This window comes from Botryllus schlosseri, chromosome 16, assembly GCF_051294905.1.
Source record: "Botryllus schlosseri isolate E-star chromosome 16, Bs_hap1, whole genome shotgun sequence".
Lineage (NCBI taxonomy): Eukaryota > Metazoa > Chordata > Ascidiacea > Stolidobranchia > Styelidae > Botryllus > Botryllus schlosseri.
Genome location: NC_137251.1, coordinates 20,213,412 through 20,231,120, shown reverse-complemented (window position 1 = coordinate 20,231,120; position 17,709 = coordinate 20,213,412). Strand labels below are relative to the sequence as shown.

General features: G+C 40.5%; 1 protein-coding gene across 2 annotated transcripts in view; it reads left to right on the top strand.

Annotated features, from left to right (window-relative positions):
- LOC145459362 (uncharacterized) overlaps nucleotides 1-17,709 on the top strand; it is a 40,613-nt gene that overhangs the window by 22,060 nt on the left and 844 nt on the right. Inside the window, exons 4-11 of one of the 2 annotated variants that reach the window (XM_080338014.1) lie at nucleotides 7,222-7,312; nucleotides 9,789-9,925; nucleotides 10,612-10,647; nucleotides 10,789-10,947; nucleotides 11,019-11,103; nucleotides 13,793-13,839; nucleotides 15,379-15,456; nucleotides 16,914-17,034. In XM_080338014.1, the coding sequence (XP_080194140.1) occupies nucleotides 7,222-7,312; nucleotides 9,789-9,925; nucleotides 10,612-10,647; nucleotides 10,789-10,947; nucleotides 11,019-11,103; nucleotides 13,793-13,839; nucleotides 15,379-15,456; nucleotides 16,914-17,034 (754 nt within the window). The remainder of the gene's footprint in view (nucleotides 1-7,221; nucleotides 7,313-9,788; nucleotides 9,926-10,611; nucleotides 10,648-10,788; nucleotides 10,948-11,018; nucleotides 11,104-13,792; nucleotides 13,840-15,378; nucleotides 15,457-16,913; nucleotides 17,035-17,709) is intronic. The other variant, XM_080338015.1, reaches the window with a different exon arrangement.

Genomic DNA, 17,709 nt, shown 5'->3' with positions numbered 1-17,709 from the left:
ACACTTCCCAGATATTGAATTCGGACTATACACGGAACAACAAATACTTGCTGGAGATGAATCATGCAGAGTGCGGAAAAATCTCCAGTTTTGTTACATAATGATGTGCAATCGGTGGCAAGTAGCACTTGGATATTCCTGCAAGTTTGGTGCCTAATTCCTTTTAATAGTATCTATTTCGAGGTTAGTTTACACGTGCCTGACCATAAGCCAAATCAAAAACCACTGGCATAGCTACACGCATTCACGAGTTACACTTCATTAAGGGACATCTTCTGATTGATGGCAATCAAAATCTATCATCAGGGTGTGGCCTGTGAATGGTACGACACAAATATGACATTTAAAATTGAAATATACTATATATTATTGTCATTGTTGAAACTTGGAAGTTTCAGCACAAATAAAACTTATTCCACTGATTTATTGCATGAAGTATTTTCTGTATTTCTTGCGAATAAATACGCTTCATGAAAATGTATAAGTAGGCTTACTCCTTTATCGGCCATCTCGGCGATAGTCAAAAGTTCTGGGGAACGAATTCAGTCAATTTCGCCGGCAATAACTACATAACATAAAGGTCGAAATGATCATTCTATCTGATACTTACAAACACTTTATCATTAGTATCGCTAATTCGAGCTCAGGCTCACATGTAACCGAGATTCACGTAACCGAGACAGTGAAATGGTACTTCCAAATTACCCGAAAGCGTCACAGGTCTATACCAGCGCAATGCTTCTCAGCCCGTGGGTCGCGAAGGTATTTCAGGTGGGTCGCGAAGGCGTTACGAAAAACGATCATTAACCTCAATTTGGAGGTCCGTTTTCTACCACGGCCAGTCGAAAATCGACGAGAAATGTCGAAATCTTTAATGTTTTTTTCACTTCATGATGATGATTCCTGAACATGCAGTTGACGGACCTGCGGGGTTCGTGGAATTTCGGACCACCAGGGATGTAACCGAGTCACAAGTCAATCTCACTTTTATAGTTTTGACTTGAGTGAAGTCGAGTCATTTTCAATTCATCACCGAGTCAAGTCCGAGTCCAAGTGTGGGAGATGAGGGCCGAGTCTGAGTCATGGTATTATGACTCGAGTCCGAGTCCAAGTCATTGTGTCGACAGCTCAGTTTCCCGTTGAACTCTTGTTATACCTACTTTTTATAACCCTGTTTGGTGACATAGAATGCTTCACCTTTATATTATACTAATTTTCCACACTTTTAGCTGTTTTGGTCGCATTTTTTGGTCACAAGTACCAGTACCATCAGACGAAATCCCGATAGTGTGGTTACTTTATTATTCTTCGAAATTACAACGAAATGTCGGTATTGGCCGTTTGAGTCTCGAGTCATATGACTTGGTTCGAGTCATTTCCGTATTTTGAGAAAATGACTCGAGTCCAGTCGAGTCATCAGAAAATCGCGACTCGAGTCGAGTCATTACAACCCTGGACCAAACTCGCTACAGCCGTACGGAGAAAATGTTTTTTCTTACCGAAAGTGCATGAGCCTCGTCCTGATGCGGTTTCGTCAAATTCAAATATGTGACTGGCGGTACCGAACTTGAATAGTGCTTTCAGAACTACATTGATTGCAGTAGAATTTACTACCTCAAATACTTTTCGTGAGCACCTTATCAAAGACTTAACGACACAATAAGAGGCAGAAAGACTTTCTATACAATCTTAAAATAATCGTTAAAATACCGCTAATTTTCCATGTAACGTGTTTTGTATTTGATTTCCTCTTTTCACTTTGTTATGACTAGAGCCCGACCGATATTGGATTTCTGAGCCGATACCGATAAGACCGATATCCAGTACCTCCACCGATAACACCGATATATTCAGCCGATATTCAAAAGATATGGAATCTAGCTCAAGGCCCATATTTAACACCTTAGAGCATTTATTTCAACAACTTTACAGCCATTGATATGCTTGAACATGAAAAAAATGATCTAGGGGCTATAAAAATATATCAAAAGCACCAATCCAGCAGTTGCAGATTACAGTTCATGAAGCACAATTTCTCGGCCCTTTCTCCAAGGAGTGAACTTCTGTGGTCTTCCATAAATGGTGTATATAGTACTAAACACAGTGAGCAGTCTTTCACTTGGTACCATAGTTAGTGGCACAGCAAGAATTGGAAATCTTTCTTCATTTCGGTTCCACCGCTCCCTTGCAGGGGATCTTTCCTTCAATGGTTTCACCAAATATTGATATTAATATTGATATTCTTCTGGCAGTGCACCTGGAACCTTCAGCACATCATTAACAAATAGCTGAAGAGAATATGCAAAACAACTCAAATTGTCAACGTCTGCAACTGCTCCATCCATCCCCCTTGGGCCTTGACCATGACCAGCACTTCAACAATCAATTGATCAATATTTTACGCTCTTCTGTCAGAATTGGCCAATGTCATCATGGAATAAATAATTTTCGTATCAATTATTGGCTTTACTCCACGTTTGCTTGATTTTCTTGACCTCTATGCTCGCATATTTCCTATCATGGTGGCCCCGCAGCCGGCCGCAGGCCTCAGTCAGACGACTTCATACAACACTGGTATAATTAGCTCTGTTGGTACCGAACCAATAGCACTATCTTCAGAAAAATGTTTCGACGCGACGCTTTCCTCTATCATCACGAGGGTCAGTCCAGCATGATTGAAGTTCTCATTTCTCTTATTGATCGAACTCTTCTGCAGACAACTATCCATCCAGCTGCTCTCTGTCTTTGGTGATCGATTACTACAGGGGGATTCCCATGAAGTCAGTGGGGCATAACGGTGGTTAGTTATCTATAATATTTTTCAGATAGGCACGCCTACTACCCTGTATGCAGTATGCACTACATGCAGCTTGGCCATTCATTTTTATAATTTACCGTCCTCACGTCTCCAATCGACTTCTCTGACTCCCTGCCACCATGTTGTGACGTCACGAAAATGGCCGATATTTTTTTACCTTCAATGGCCGATACCGATATTTCTCGCCAAGCGTGATATCGACTCGATATTATCGGCGAGCCGATAATCGGTCGGGCTCTAGTTATGACTACCGAGGTACCGGTACAGCTGACTTGGTTTCGCGTTCCTTTTTATTACTGCATTGTTAAGTCATACTTTGCCAATCTGGTTTTCGTTTGGATCTTTCTGTATCATTCTTATTGTGTCGTTAACTCTTGATAAGGCGGGCACGAAAAACCTTCGAGTTAATATATTCCACTGCAATGAATGTGGTTCTGAAAGCAACAATAAAGATACCTCAATAGCGTTGTTTCACCACATGTATTTCAAACACAAGAACAACGAAACGAAGGACTTCAACTGCAACAAATTGTTCAGCATTCCAGGCAATATGCGTTCTTCTGAAGTTTTCCATGTCTTGGGCAAACCCGTCGGTTACAAGTGTCACAGGCAAAACTGGAACATGTTTCGCACATATGTAGCACATCTTCCTGGTTTGATACCCTGGACTGTGCGATTGAAATCGCTCGAAGTAGCAGCATCAATGAACCCCAACTTGTAAAGAAGTTTACTTTCTCCTGAAAATTCTCTTTTGTTGACATACGACAAGCTGAAAGGTCGGTAGGGCAACGATAACCGACCAACTGTTCATTCACAGTCAATGCTTCCTTAAGTATGTAGCCTATAGAATGTAAACATGGAATGACAACGAACGATTTTATTGCTTCGTTACATTTTCGCTGAGGCTGTATTGAGAATTGTTTTCTGTAAGAGACTGTAGGATTTCTAGCGATTCAAAAGTTATGTTCCAGAGCGCAGAATATAATGAATCTGGTCTTGATCGAAAGCTACTGTCGGTGCGATTTCAATAATATAACTTTAAATATGATCAGGAACTGATCCACCTAGAATCCGCCCTCCAAGTCTGAAATATCGGCATTGTCCGAACAATCGGAGAGCCGCAACGGGTCATTGTTATGGTCAATGTTTCGCGGTTATCCGATTGCTCTGAACAATGCACATTTCAGATGTTGTGGACGATTTTTCGCCAAAGTCTGGAGCCTGACCCTATTTTAATTTATATTTTTGGAATCAATGCAACAGTAGCTTTCAATCAAGACTAGATTCAGTATATTCTATGCGCTCTGGAACATAACTTTTGCATTGCCCGAAATCCTACAGTCGCTAATGCAAAAACAAGTCTGAATACAGCGTCAGCGAAGCGGAACGAAGCTGCAAAATCGGTCGATGCCATTCCATGTTTACTTTCTATAATGTAGACATTTCGCAGATTATTCTTTGATAATTCCAATAGGCCTACCTATCGGACAACAGCTGCTAACTTGCCATCTGTTCTCTTTCTGGTCGATTGCGATGGTTATCCTAACGCATGCATCGTGCCAGAAATTTGAAGAGATTTAGTGGCATAGCCACTCCGCAAATGGGCCTACTGTCAAGGGTCACAATCCACGTAAATCAGTGAGGTAATTTCTTCCCAAGCAGCACGTTTTATGATTACAAGACCTGCCTTAACTTTTTCGATTGTAAAGTTTTCGTATACAGAATTAGGCATCAGTTTGCATTCGTGTCTGACGTTATTTGCTTTTCTGTTACTTTCACGTACTATCGGAAGGAAAATTTAGGAACGGCGAAAAATTTGAAAGAATCCACTCCAAGTTCAAGAGCAGCATCAATTCGAGGCTGTTGCATCGATATATTTCCTCTTCCGAGCCTGCTATAGGAAAAGGATTTTCATAATGAGTTCAACTGCTGAGAAAATATGAACTTCTGAGTCATATATACTGATAATACAACTCCTGTTCAGACAGTGATTCACTGAATGGACATGCAAATATCTGTTTGGTCCTGGTTGTCACTTTGTGATTATGGCTTTTTTTACCACGCAGTGACTTCAAGTCCAAGCTACCATCGTTTCTGATTGTTAACATTTTGTCAACTGAAGTGCCGATTAAGGTAAAACGCAAATATCCCATTGTGGAATCAATTTACCATTTCGAAATTTCCACAGTATAGAGCTACTCCAAAGCTCTCCATCGTCACTGAATATCGCTGAGCTCGTGCATAAGGCACGAGAGCCACGTCAGATAAATATTCGATTTTGACAAAATCTCAACGCATGTGCCAATAAGGGTGATATGTTACACTTTCGTATTCGATTTTCCAAATATTTCCAACACTTTATACTCTCAAGATTAGGAAAGTAATTTCATATTCTCCTGCTGCAAATTAAATTGTTACCCGCCCTAAGCGTCACAAGCCGCATCCTCGTTCTCACAATTAGTGAGCCAGATTTATCTCACAATCATATTGATTGGAGCGTGAAATCCGACAGTACGTTGTTGTGTATATGCGTTGGATTGAAATTCATTCTTTCCTCCAAAGCGTTTGCGAACGTTGATCGGGAAATGCAGCAATCCAATCCGATTTGTCGTTATAATCAGCAAACAATTGCCGCAGCGCAAGCTCCTCATAACCCCTTTGTTTTCGACGTAATAGATATGAGGTGGGCAACATTTTTGCTAATCACGGCAGCATTTCCATTAGGCTACTTATGTAGCCTATAGCCGCTTTCCAGGACATAGCCGTAATGAACTAACTGGACGCAAATTACCTATATCAAGCTATCGAATGTAAACATGGAATGGCAACGACCGATTTTTCATATTCGTTCCACTTCGCAGAAGCTTTATTCAGTCTTATTTTGCGGCTGCGACTGTACGATTTCTCGCAATCCAAAAGTTATCTTTTAGAGCGCAGAATTCATTGAATCTGGCCTTGATCGAAAGCTACTGTCGCACAGATTCCGAAAATATAAAGTAAAATATGATCAGGCGCTGAACCACGGAGAATTCGCCCTTTATAAGTCTGAATTATCGGCATTGTCCGAACAATCGATGAGTCGCAATGGGTTATTGTTATGGGTATTGTTTGCGGTCATCCCATTGTTCTAAACAATGCTGATTTTAGATGTTTAGGGGGATTTTCATCTAAGTACGGAGCTTGACCATATTTTCGTTTATATTTTCGGAACCAGTGCGACAGTAGCTTTCGATCAAGACCTGATTCAATGAATTTTGCGCTCTCGAAGATAACTTTTTGATTGCGAGAAATCCTACAGTCGCAGCCGCAAAATAAGACTGAATAAAGCTTCAGCGAAGCGGAACGAAGCTGAAGAATCGGTCGTTGCCATGTCATCTTTACATTCGATAGTCAAACTCTACATGTCCATCTCCGGTGAACTGCGGACAATTCTACTTTTCATACCGGCCTAATATACGTACCGAAATCGTGAGTGGTAATGGTATGAATAGTCAGTGAAATTGGTTGTGGTCGCGCAAGGCGCGAAACTTTTTGGGATCACGAATGGATTCCGTCACTAATAGCAGCAGTTTCACGTATTACTATCAAATATATATCCTTTCTCAGCCCATGTGATCAGATTCACCGGTAGAGTTGATTGAGGGGAAGCCTTTCGAAAATTTACGGTGAAGTAACAAAATAATAATGCATCTTCGGGTGGACCAATTGCCATTAGTCACTTTGTTGCATGCGGTTATTGCTTGACCCCTCATCAGGATTTTCGGCGGAAATATATTGGAATCGCCCAAATGTACCAGAAACAAATTTCTTTCGTGAGGGGCACACGATTTCGGCTCAGATTGCATAGGGCCCTACTATATTAAAATTGAGAAAAGAAGTCGCATTGAATCGCGCAAAACGCGAAGAAAATTTCAAGAATAATAAAAATTTCCTAAAATTTCGGGAAAGAATTCGTAATTTCAATTTGCATGTCGACCGCCGCCAACACATACTAATTGAATTACGCGTCGACGGCTGCACAAACTCCCTGCTACGGCCGCAGGTTGCCCACCCCTGTAACGGCGAATTGCTGATTGGGTACTCGCTTTCCTGTCTGTTGTTGTTTGTGGTATTCATGGTGTTTTTCTACAATTAGGCGCGACCAGTAAACTGTAACGTACTGAAAACATAAAAACTGGCGCCCAGGAGCTATATGGTTTGGACATTAGTCGCGAAAGGGCGTTATGGCAATGAAACTTGGATGAAAAGTGGGCCTCGATCTGAAAAAGGTGAAGAAGCACTGTACTAGAGTGCCTGAATAACTGTTATACTGTTGTAAATCTACTTAACATTAGCACGACCAGTGGGAATGCTTCCATTATTGTTGCATTTTCGATGTTCATCATTGAGTCTTCCGTGTTCAGATTCTTCATGTCCGTACAACGAATTCTCTTGTAACGACAGTGCGAGGTGTTTGAAGAAAACTTCATTTTGCAATAATAACCTGGATTGCTTGTAAGCATTTTCACAACTCACTCGCGGTAGTGCTACATGATTATCCCAAATGATATATTATAGATTCGTTAGTAATGTTTCAATGACATTGATATAAACGAATGGCTTCGTTGCCATACACAAAGGATCGGCTATCCTTGCCCTGTCACGTACCCACCCTTATGTGGCGGCGATAAGCCCGATCCTGTAATCCAAACATGGCTAAGTGCGGGTAATGTTGTTAATTAGCTGATCGTATCGAAGAAGCCATAATTTGGACAAATATCAATCAAAATGAACACAGCTCTCTTGTGACAGACTCAAGACTGGGATATACGATTGAACAAAGCGACAGTGTACACTGGTGTCAGTATTTTCTGCAGGCTGTCGTGAAATTTTCTTTATTCTAAACGTTTTTATTCTATACGTAGACATAAATTTGACATATGCTGGGTATCCTTGCCGGTAAAATAGCTACATCCGGGCATGTAAATAGCTTTGCTATTTGCATCAAATCTATCATGCATGTTAATAAAGTGTCCACATATAGTTTTCGATGGAAAAATACCCACCATAACAAAAGGTCTGGCAGTCGAGTTTTTCATATTTCTACATTTGGCAAACTGTATTTCAGGGGCGGGCAACTTCTGTAATTGGAGGGCCTGATTTCTGAAAGTAAATTACTTGGCAGGTTGGATTCCTGAATCGCACATTAATCGCGTATTCATCCACCTATATATACAGAATATTAATCGTAAACTTTGTGTTCGAAGCCTGTAGAGTAGGGATGGTGTGAACCTCTGAAAGGTTCGGGTTCGTGTGAACGCGAACCTTTTTGAAAGGTTCTGTGTGAACACGAACGTGAACCTCGTGACGTCATATTGCTAATTCCAACCCTATCTTTCAATGAAGTGATAGCCTATGATACCTAGCGAAGACTCGGGCCACATAATGTCCCATTGCTGAAGCACATATTGGCGTTTTAAACGTCGCTAAATGTATCAACCGCGGTTATGAAGGCATATAATAATCTCATAAAATCAATACATTCCGTCGCTTTGCCAACAATTTCGACGAGGACTTACCAGGGAATATAAGCTTACGCCTTAACGGTCTTTGACAGACCGGACAATATGTTCGGAGTCTGAGTATTGCTACATTGATATTGAGCAGAGTGTAAAATGGGTTTCTATACTCGCTACCGATACCATAAACAACAAGTTATATAGCAGTAGCCTGCACCTTAATCGCACGGATTTGGTTTTAATGATACAGTAAGGATATGAAGTCAAGATTGACCCAGTACGCTCGCTCGATTTTTTACATCAGAAAACGATATCAATGTCATTGATTGGTTGAATAAGCATCATTCGCTGACTACGTATATCGCTCGTAATGTTGTGTGGTTGCGGGTCAAGCTCACAGCAGAGAGTCACTAAATATTCAGAAACGGAAAGCTGGATATTTCGAAAAAGTTTTGCAACAAAAAAGCAAGTAAAACTTTTAACGTTGTCAAGGTGCATGCTCGTTTAGTGTTGATTTTTCATGCTGCCAGCGCCATGCATAGAGTGACCCGCAGTTAAAATGCAATATATTTTAACCAAAGATCTTATAGTGAAGTCCAAATTACTATTTACCAAAAAGGTTCACAGTGCAGAACCTACCAAGGTTCTGTTGTGAACTCGAACCTCTAAATTTCCGAGGTTCACACACAGAACGCGAACGTGAACCTCGCGTTCACACCATCCCTACTGTAGAGACCAAAACAGTATTTAATGATTTTTTACCGTAATGTAGCCCACTTCATTAGCTGTTGAAGTCAATGAGACATCTCTGGTCGATAAAAAAATATCAACAAGTGATTTGAACTTATGTCGGACACAGAAACACTTTGCAAGGACTGCGCATGAACATCAGTTCGATTGGAACGCAGTAATGTCTTATTAATGTTCATGGTCGAAAATTTTTGCTCGCATAAGTATATAGACCCGAACTGTGAGTATAATTTGACGAAAGCAAGTAGTGTCGGATTGAGGCAGACTGTGGCCTCTGGCCACGTTCTCGTGTAAGACCAGAAACTGTCTATTGGCCGCTCAAAATCCCGTCGTGGTACGTTGCCCGACTCTGCTGTATAAGAACGGCTGCCGACCACTGCCGTATACGCGGTACGTCGAGAGTATTGGCACGACGCGTGTAACTTGAAAAGCCCGTCCAGTTTACATGATAATAGCAGTCAACCTGGAATCGGGTTACATCAACACATTTCTTCAAATTTGGCCAATTATACATCGTGATTTGTGGTGGCACTATGAATATATTCTCTGGATACAACTAGCTATAAGACAACCAAGCGAAATTGTAATTTATATAATAACGACATTTTATGGTAGTTACTTTTGGAAAGTTCCAAACCCCATGTGGCCAAAGCAGTATGCATTTGCGCTTGGAAATATTAATTGCCATTACAAACGGGATCACCGGTATTTCGTCATTTCAGTGACAAAAGTGACGAAATTAAGGATGATCCAAATGAATTAATCGACGGAAGATTTTGCTCAGGTGCAGAGGCTACAGATCATCGGTGCGAACTACCGAAGTCGTATATATGTGACGGCATATCGCTTTGCTTTGATGGTGAGTGCAAACGATGTAAATGCGGGCAAGTAGACGGCGTGGCCTAGTTAAGCAACTTTCAGGCGTGTAAATGGCACTTATGCCTAGTTGCTAATTTAGTTCATCAACCGATGAATTGCTTTTGAATAACAAAAAGCACATGGAAAGTTCCAACATATGCACATTGCTCAAGCTATACCTTGAAAGTCACGTTACAATAATATAATACTGTAGTAAATGATTTTGCATTGACCGGAGAGGCAGTCAAACCGCTGTAATAAGTCATAAATTCACGCCTCCGCGATTAACGTTAAACTGGTACGCCGGCATTCCTCATAAATTACCAACAAATCAAACTCAATTGATGAGAAGATTCCATACAATAATATAATTCCTTCTCTGCTGTATGATTTACATTAGTGTGTCGCCAGCAACAATAAAAAGGCGTGTCGGCTGAATGCAACCCGTCGGACGCCGTTATGCACCCCAGCATCATGCTGACAGAGTAAACGCATATCGTCAATATGCCCACCTATGAGTGCATTGCAAATGTATATTACCATACGAAATATTATGATGTTGGCTAGCCGCGACTAAACGGAACGACCAATAACGCCGTGTCCTGTCCGCTAACAACAAATCTTCCTCGCAATGGCTACAGCCACCTCACAATCTTTCAAGATAACGAACATAATCATATTTTATAGATACTGATGAATGCTTGTGTGGCGATGATCAGGAATGTAAGTAAATGCATCACGATTAGAATTTTCCATTGTGGCAATAGGCATCACAATCATGGAAGAACCAAATATTATAATTCAACTATAGTGGTAAAGCATAAGTGATCCTGCGAGGAGCAACGATTGATGGATTGTTTTCAGATTTCATGGACAAATCCTGTTTCCGATGTTTGTCAAATCCGGGCTACGTGATACCCATTGCGAAGATGTGCGATAAAGTGTTCGATTGCCCCGATTTCTCTGACGAGTGTATCTGTGAGCCGACAATTCGTCCAGAGATATGTAAAAATCTCGATTACGGTATTGCGTACTCCTTACAAATATAACCCATGTACAGTGATATTGACAAATTTATTCACAAATGCTTTCAGGTAAAAATGATACTCTACAGCCATCGTGTAAAAACCAAGATGGTCACCTAATTATAGTCCAAAGACGGATGATTTGTGACGGCAGGTGGGATTATTGAGCACTCGGCCGATACCAACAATGGTTGATTTTTTTCAACGCGAGTCGCTAATGTAGCCTGCTATCATTGTAGAAGAATCCAATAACATGAGCAACCGGCACATCTGATAGCCCCGTCCTTCCAGGGGAGTCCACCGAACAAACATATATTTAAAAAAATTATTGCTCAACATCAGGGTTGCGACCAAGTCGCAAGATTCCGAGTCACAAGTCAATTTGACTGTTAAAGTTTTGACTCCAGTCAAGTCGAATCAATTCCAATTTACCACCTAGTCAAATCTGAGTCCAATCTGGACGCAGCAGGTCGAGTCCGAGTCACTAGTGTTATGACTCGAGTCCGAGTCTAAGTCATTGAGTTTAATGTTCGGTATCGAGTTCAAGTCAGATTCAACTCAGTTATGTGAAACTATCGGACGGTATGGGAGGCCTCGCATTGATGACAAACTCATTTTCTCTCACCAAACATGTCTATTCAAACAGATACAAGACAGTGTGAGGGCCTATTTTCAGTTATCGGTCGTAATATGCGAGACTTGAATAAGTCATATCGTATGTGTCGAGTAGGGCTGTTCAAAAATAACTTTTTTTCCAGATTCCAGCCATTCACTTAATAAATTGTCATGTTACCCTAAAAAACGCTGCGCACCAAATTTGGTTCAATTCCGACAAGTATAGGACTCCGCAGATCCAATTAAAATTTTTAATTTATTAAGGAAAATTGAAAAAAAAAACATTTTCAAATTTTTCTGCCAACCCAATGAAATTGTTGAGCTGTCTTCAAATACCATGCAAAACAAATTTGACTCAATTCCGACCAGTAGAAGCGGAGTTATGTGAGTTTTCCGTTGATAATTCTCGGATTATCCACCGATCTAGGATCGAGTGCCTGTCGTGTCGATACAAAATTGCGGGGAGATAGCGTAGTGGTGAGCGTCGGTGCCACCAAAGCAGGCGGCCCGGGTTCAGAGGTCATTCTGGGCTCCTCGTCCCCCGTGTTGGTATTCTTATGGCAACAAATAAGCCCAGAAAAAACGACCCCTCAAAGAAAGAAAAAGTGCAAGAAATAGCTTCTAAAAAAGACCGATGAAGAAAGAATAACATCGAAGAAGGCAGTGACATCGGGCACTAGGTCGAGATGGATGCTAGTTCAAGAGAACTAGCATGACTAGCGCCGTTCGGTATCCCCTATCCGTTCATTACATCGCATTGTCTGTCTGGCATATCGCATTGTATATTGTGTGTGTGTAATGGGCAAATGAAAATATAATCTGACGATTGGTTGATTGGAGTTGAGCGATTTTCTAATTTTCAGAAAATGAATCGAGTCAAGTCGGGTCAAGGAAAAAGTGCGACTCGAGTCTTTACAACTCTGCTTAAAAGTGCCACTTAATGAGTTGTTCCAAAAATATTCCGTGGTGCTACGGCACGATGGGTTCTCGCATATGATATTTTCTATTAGTCAGATTACATTTGATATAGCCCGCACAGTCAACATTTCATAGGTAATAAACAATAGTAATGTTCGTTCATTGCTGGACGCACTCGTAATGTCATGTAGGACTGGCCTAAATCGAGTACATAAGTCGGTGGTTCCCAATTTTTTTTCACTTCTGGCACACTAGAGAAATTATAAAACACTCGCGGCACACTTAGAAGGAAAGTAGTAATGGCCATGCTTATTTATACGACCATATCTGCACTACTGAAACCAGGTTGGATTATTGGCAAACATACCCGCATTTCGCGGCAAATTACCATCAATCTCTCTCGAGTAGCCTACAACTGTCTTCATGTTTTCTGCAATCAGGAATGTCCATGACAATTTAAAAGTTATCACGGCATCAATGCGCAACTTGAGATGTGGAAATGAGTTGATCACTTTATTTCTACCAACGCTCTGTTGTTTACGCCAGGAAACTCGGTTATGCCAAAATGCCTGTCGTCGTCGGTATAGCAGCTGCTTCTTAATAATACATATCACGTTGCCATTACTGAAACGACGTCAATAAATCTTTTTCTGAGTAGATCTCACATAAAGCCCCCCGGAAATGCTGCCAGACGTAATCGAGCATCATCGATATTTCCATATAGTTTACAACGTTCGATTTTGTTTCTCATTGCTAGCCAGATCGACTAGCCAACTTTGCGGTTGATGTAAGACTAGGGGGTTTCAAACTAATACCCGCGGACCACACTATAGGCTATTAGCTGTTCTGCATTTCCTTCGCAATGCTGCAAGTTTTATACTAAGTTGCATAGAGTTGCTTACAGCTCGCTCAAGAGCAATAATATGTGTGAGTCATGAGGAATTTCACAAAATGCGACGAAATCGTTCAGCAATGCGGTATGCGCGAAGTGGGGAAAATGACAAAAGCGCTATATTTTTCAAGTTATTCTACAATAATGCTATGTCGCATTCACACGTGGAGTCAAAACGTTATATTTCCTTTTATATGATTGATGGATGTGACTCGCTCATGTGCTCAATCCGCAAATTTCCGATTTCGCGACTATGGATATTTCAAGCTTTACTTCCTTATGGTAAAACTTCCAGTTTCTACCCAAATAACGTATTCGATTCATTGATTTTCAAACTATCCGACTCTCAGGCCTTCCGCGGGCCACAGGTTTCGTGCCGATTTAAATAGACTGCTACGATATAATTATATATTTTCAGCATAGACTGCGAAGATGGTACTGACGAACATAATTGTCATCCAAAAGGTATGATAATAACTACTAATTCATATTTAAATGCTAATGATTAAATATTTTCCATAGTTGAGTCAGCCCTTTGAATGGGACAAGACCCAAAGACTTGTTTATAAAACTGATATTCACGACTTTACCTCCAGGCGCTATAGGCCAGACCTGGGCAAAGTGCGGCCCGCGGGCCAAATGCGGCCGGCGACGCGATTCTGACTAGCCCGCGAAAAATAATTCGGAATAAAGAACATAAAACCTACTTATGAATACTATAATGTGTGAACTAAAACCAAAGATTGTGTAAACTGCACTGGAAATGCGTTTACTTTTAAGCCTGCTTGTTCATCTGTAGCCTACATATAGCAGTGGTTCTCAACCATTTTTAAACACCCCCCTTTATGATGGTGAAAAATTTCGCACCCCCCCTTATCGTCATATCACAAAATCCAACCGGGATGCTAGCAACCCCAACAGTTTGTTTGATGGCATGGAAGGTTATGACTGTTGATAAGATAATTCAAAAATATGAAACTCGGTCCATGTATAGAGAAACACGCGTGAATTGGAGGTAAATCGCGCAGAGCGCGAAATATTTTTCAGTTAACCGCTTCTTCACGCCCCCCTTCAAATGATTGCACGCCCCTCAAGGGCGGGGCGCCCCCCAGGTTGAGAACCACTGCTATATAGTGATAACGCAACATACGTATAGCTTGTATAAATGGATTTAAAATACTGCAAATATATCAAAGTAATAAAAGTATACCGTAACAATTATAGTCAAAAATGACATTTACAGATAGAGCAAAACTTTATGTTGCGATTGTTACAGCGCGAATTACTCGGTTCGTCATTTAAATTGCCATGCCATATGTTTCCAATCCATGATCCCTAAAACAACTCAATCAGTTCACATGAATAACGGACACCAAAAACGATGAACCGGCACGTTGGAAATAGAGATGAAGTCGGAAGGCCGACATTTTAAGAACATTTCCAGCAATAAATATTTGTTTGCATGAGTCAGAGGAAATCCCGTCATTTTTCTGTGAGAAAAGACGTCGTGAAATACAAACATCAGTCTCGAATGACTGAGGCCAAGGGAGCGCGGATTTCAGAGCATTTGCAAGTGAAGCTCTCAAAACAACAAAAGTAAATGTCAAGCTACACACAGCTTGGGACCAAGACCAGCATTATAATATCCCAAATACATTTTAACGTCGTTACCGTTTTCTATTTAGATATAAAATACGCCACGGAATATAGTTTGTACTTCGGGCCCGGCCCTCCAACCACTTTCTGCTTATCATTTGGCCCACCTTGAAAAATATTGCTCACCCCTGCATCAGGTGCTCTGGCATTGCGTGATGCAGAAAAATAATTGTGCTCACTCTTTAACGTTGATGGTCCTTGACATATCAATCGCCAATGCACCGAGATGTTGCAGACGAGAACTCACTCCATTCACTTCGAGTAGGCCTACGCACCAAATCAGATTTCACAGAGCCATACATACGAATTGTCACGATAATACAATTAACGATCAATCATTTTCATCAGAGGAGGTAGTCTCAAGTGCTGGAGCTGTTCAGCAGAAAAAGAAAAAAACATTTTGGTGTCCAGATCAATGCAGAATATGTGAGTTGGAGCTCCTACAGTCGATAGAGTAGTGGTTTTCGTCTTATCTTTGTATAATATGGTTCGAGGTAAGTTGTTCTTCTATGCGTCGGTTGGATGAAATAATTCAACCCAGCCCGAGGGCAGTAGTGTACACATTCAATGTACTTCTGAAAATCTCTATTCAGTGGTTCTCAACCTTATCGACCTCGCGAACAGGTAAACTTCAAAACCAATCTTGCGAACTAGTGATTCTTTAAAAACTAAAATTCATAAAATCGATTACGACAACTTGAATGTAATATTGGACACTCCATTTATTGATGCTTTTTTGATACTAGATTGTTATGCGTGATTCTATTGAAGATCCCGCAAGGAGAATTTCGCGAAGTCTTGTTAAATACTACTAACTTCACTGTGATTGTTCGGTGTCTTTAGAAAGAAATGTGAATTTGCTATTTGCTATAGGCTCTACTATACTGTCAACACTTGTTTAAAAGTCTCCATATTCAAAGATATCTTGTCCGAAACGAGTTGGAGGCTAATTTTTGAAAGTTTCGTACAACACTTGTACCATTGTGAAGAACGCCCTAACTAGGCCGTGAACTCTCTATAACGACGCCATGCATTAAATAGGTTCAATATTTCCAGATAAGTTCAAAATTTGATGTTTATTTCTCTAATCAACGAATAATAACTCAATAGTTTCTTTCATTTTGGAATTGAGATATAAAACTCTAGTATATTTCGCGGACTGGCAGGAAACTTGTCACGGACCGGCGGTTGTGAACTACTGCCCTATGTTGCGTTGACCGATTTCTGATCCTGAATCTAACCATACTAGATTGCTTGTGCAGTAGTCTGTTTGGGTCTCTATGCTCGGTAGTACCTGCCGGAGCATTAAAATAAAGCTAGCCTCTACAATTTGTTTCTATACGACCATATAGAATCAAATTTTGAATGTTGCCCGATTACTTTTCTCGTTTTAATTCACAAATAACGGTCTCTCAACGACTTCTCCATCGCAAAATATGCATAGTAGTATATAGTATAGGGGAGATGTGGTACTTATGAGACGATGGGACCGAAAATAATTGAAAAATTTTCCATGCTAGTCCCACAATTACACTCCGTGAGTTTGTTTACAATTGCATGCTGGCAGAATATTTCCTCGCATGCAAATAAATTCGACCTACGCGAGTTATGGGGTCTGCGGCAGATGTTTCCGGTTGCTGAGGGTATAACATAAATTTCGATCGACTTATACATTTTTATTTGTAACTTTTAACACGAACATACCAACAATCATTTTAATGTGAAGTGTAAGGCTTGTATTAGGTTACATAACGCCATGTATTATTTTTTATTCAACGCCATCATTGAGTTGACTTTTCTCACTAGATTTGGTGCTTGTTCTAATTAACGAAAACAGTCCAAAACTAATTCCATCAGTTTCTAAGATTCTATGTTTCCTCGAGATGCAACACCATGTGATGGAATACCCGAATGTGTCAAATTCCAAACAGAAGAATGCGCGGAGAAATGTCAGCCCCAACCAGCTTTCTGCGGTCTGCTTGGATTTGATCGGGGATTGCCCAAGTAAGCGCGATATAATGCAGTATCTTTATGGCATAGTAAAGTGATTTTTGCAGTAAGCCTGTTAACAATCGAATAAATATTCTGGAATTATCAATACATATCAGCTATCTTTAAAATACCTACGTGTTTTGACACTTCGACATTTCGGTCATTGCCTTATGCCCCTACACAGATGGAACACGATCCAACCAATTGTATCGTGTTGCCCAGAGGCGGCCAACTTCTGTTTGATTGCAATCGATTTAATTAATCACTACTCTTCCTGATTGACTAGATAGTCCCGCCAGGAAATGTCACGATACAACCGTGCTAAAAGTCGGTAAATACGGAATAAAAAATAAAAAGTATCGGGCTGGTGTAAAATTACCAATATAGTCGATGTACCATGAATATCAAACAAACGAACAAAGTCACAAATTAATTCATATTTTCAATTGATGAAAAAACACGAGTGACAATTTCATCAAGAATTTTGTGTCCAACTATGAAAGTGTAAATAATGGTTCAAAATTTTCTTGTTATTTTATCTAATGAATCGTTGAGGTGATTTGATCATGATATTGTCTACCAGTTTTTCATAGTCAGCTGTGCATCCTTCGGTCAGAATATCATGTTATGATTTGATGGAGTTTATAATATTTAAGCGATTCACACAAATATTGAATCAAGACAGGA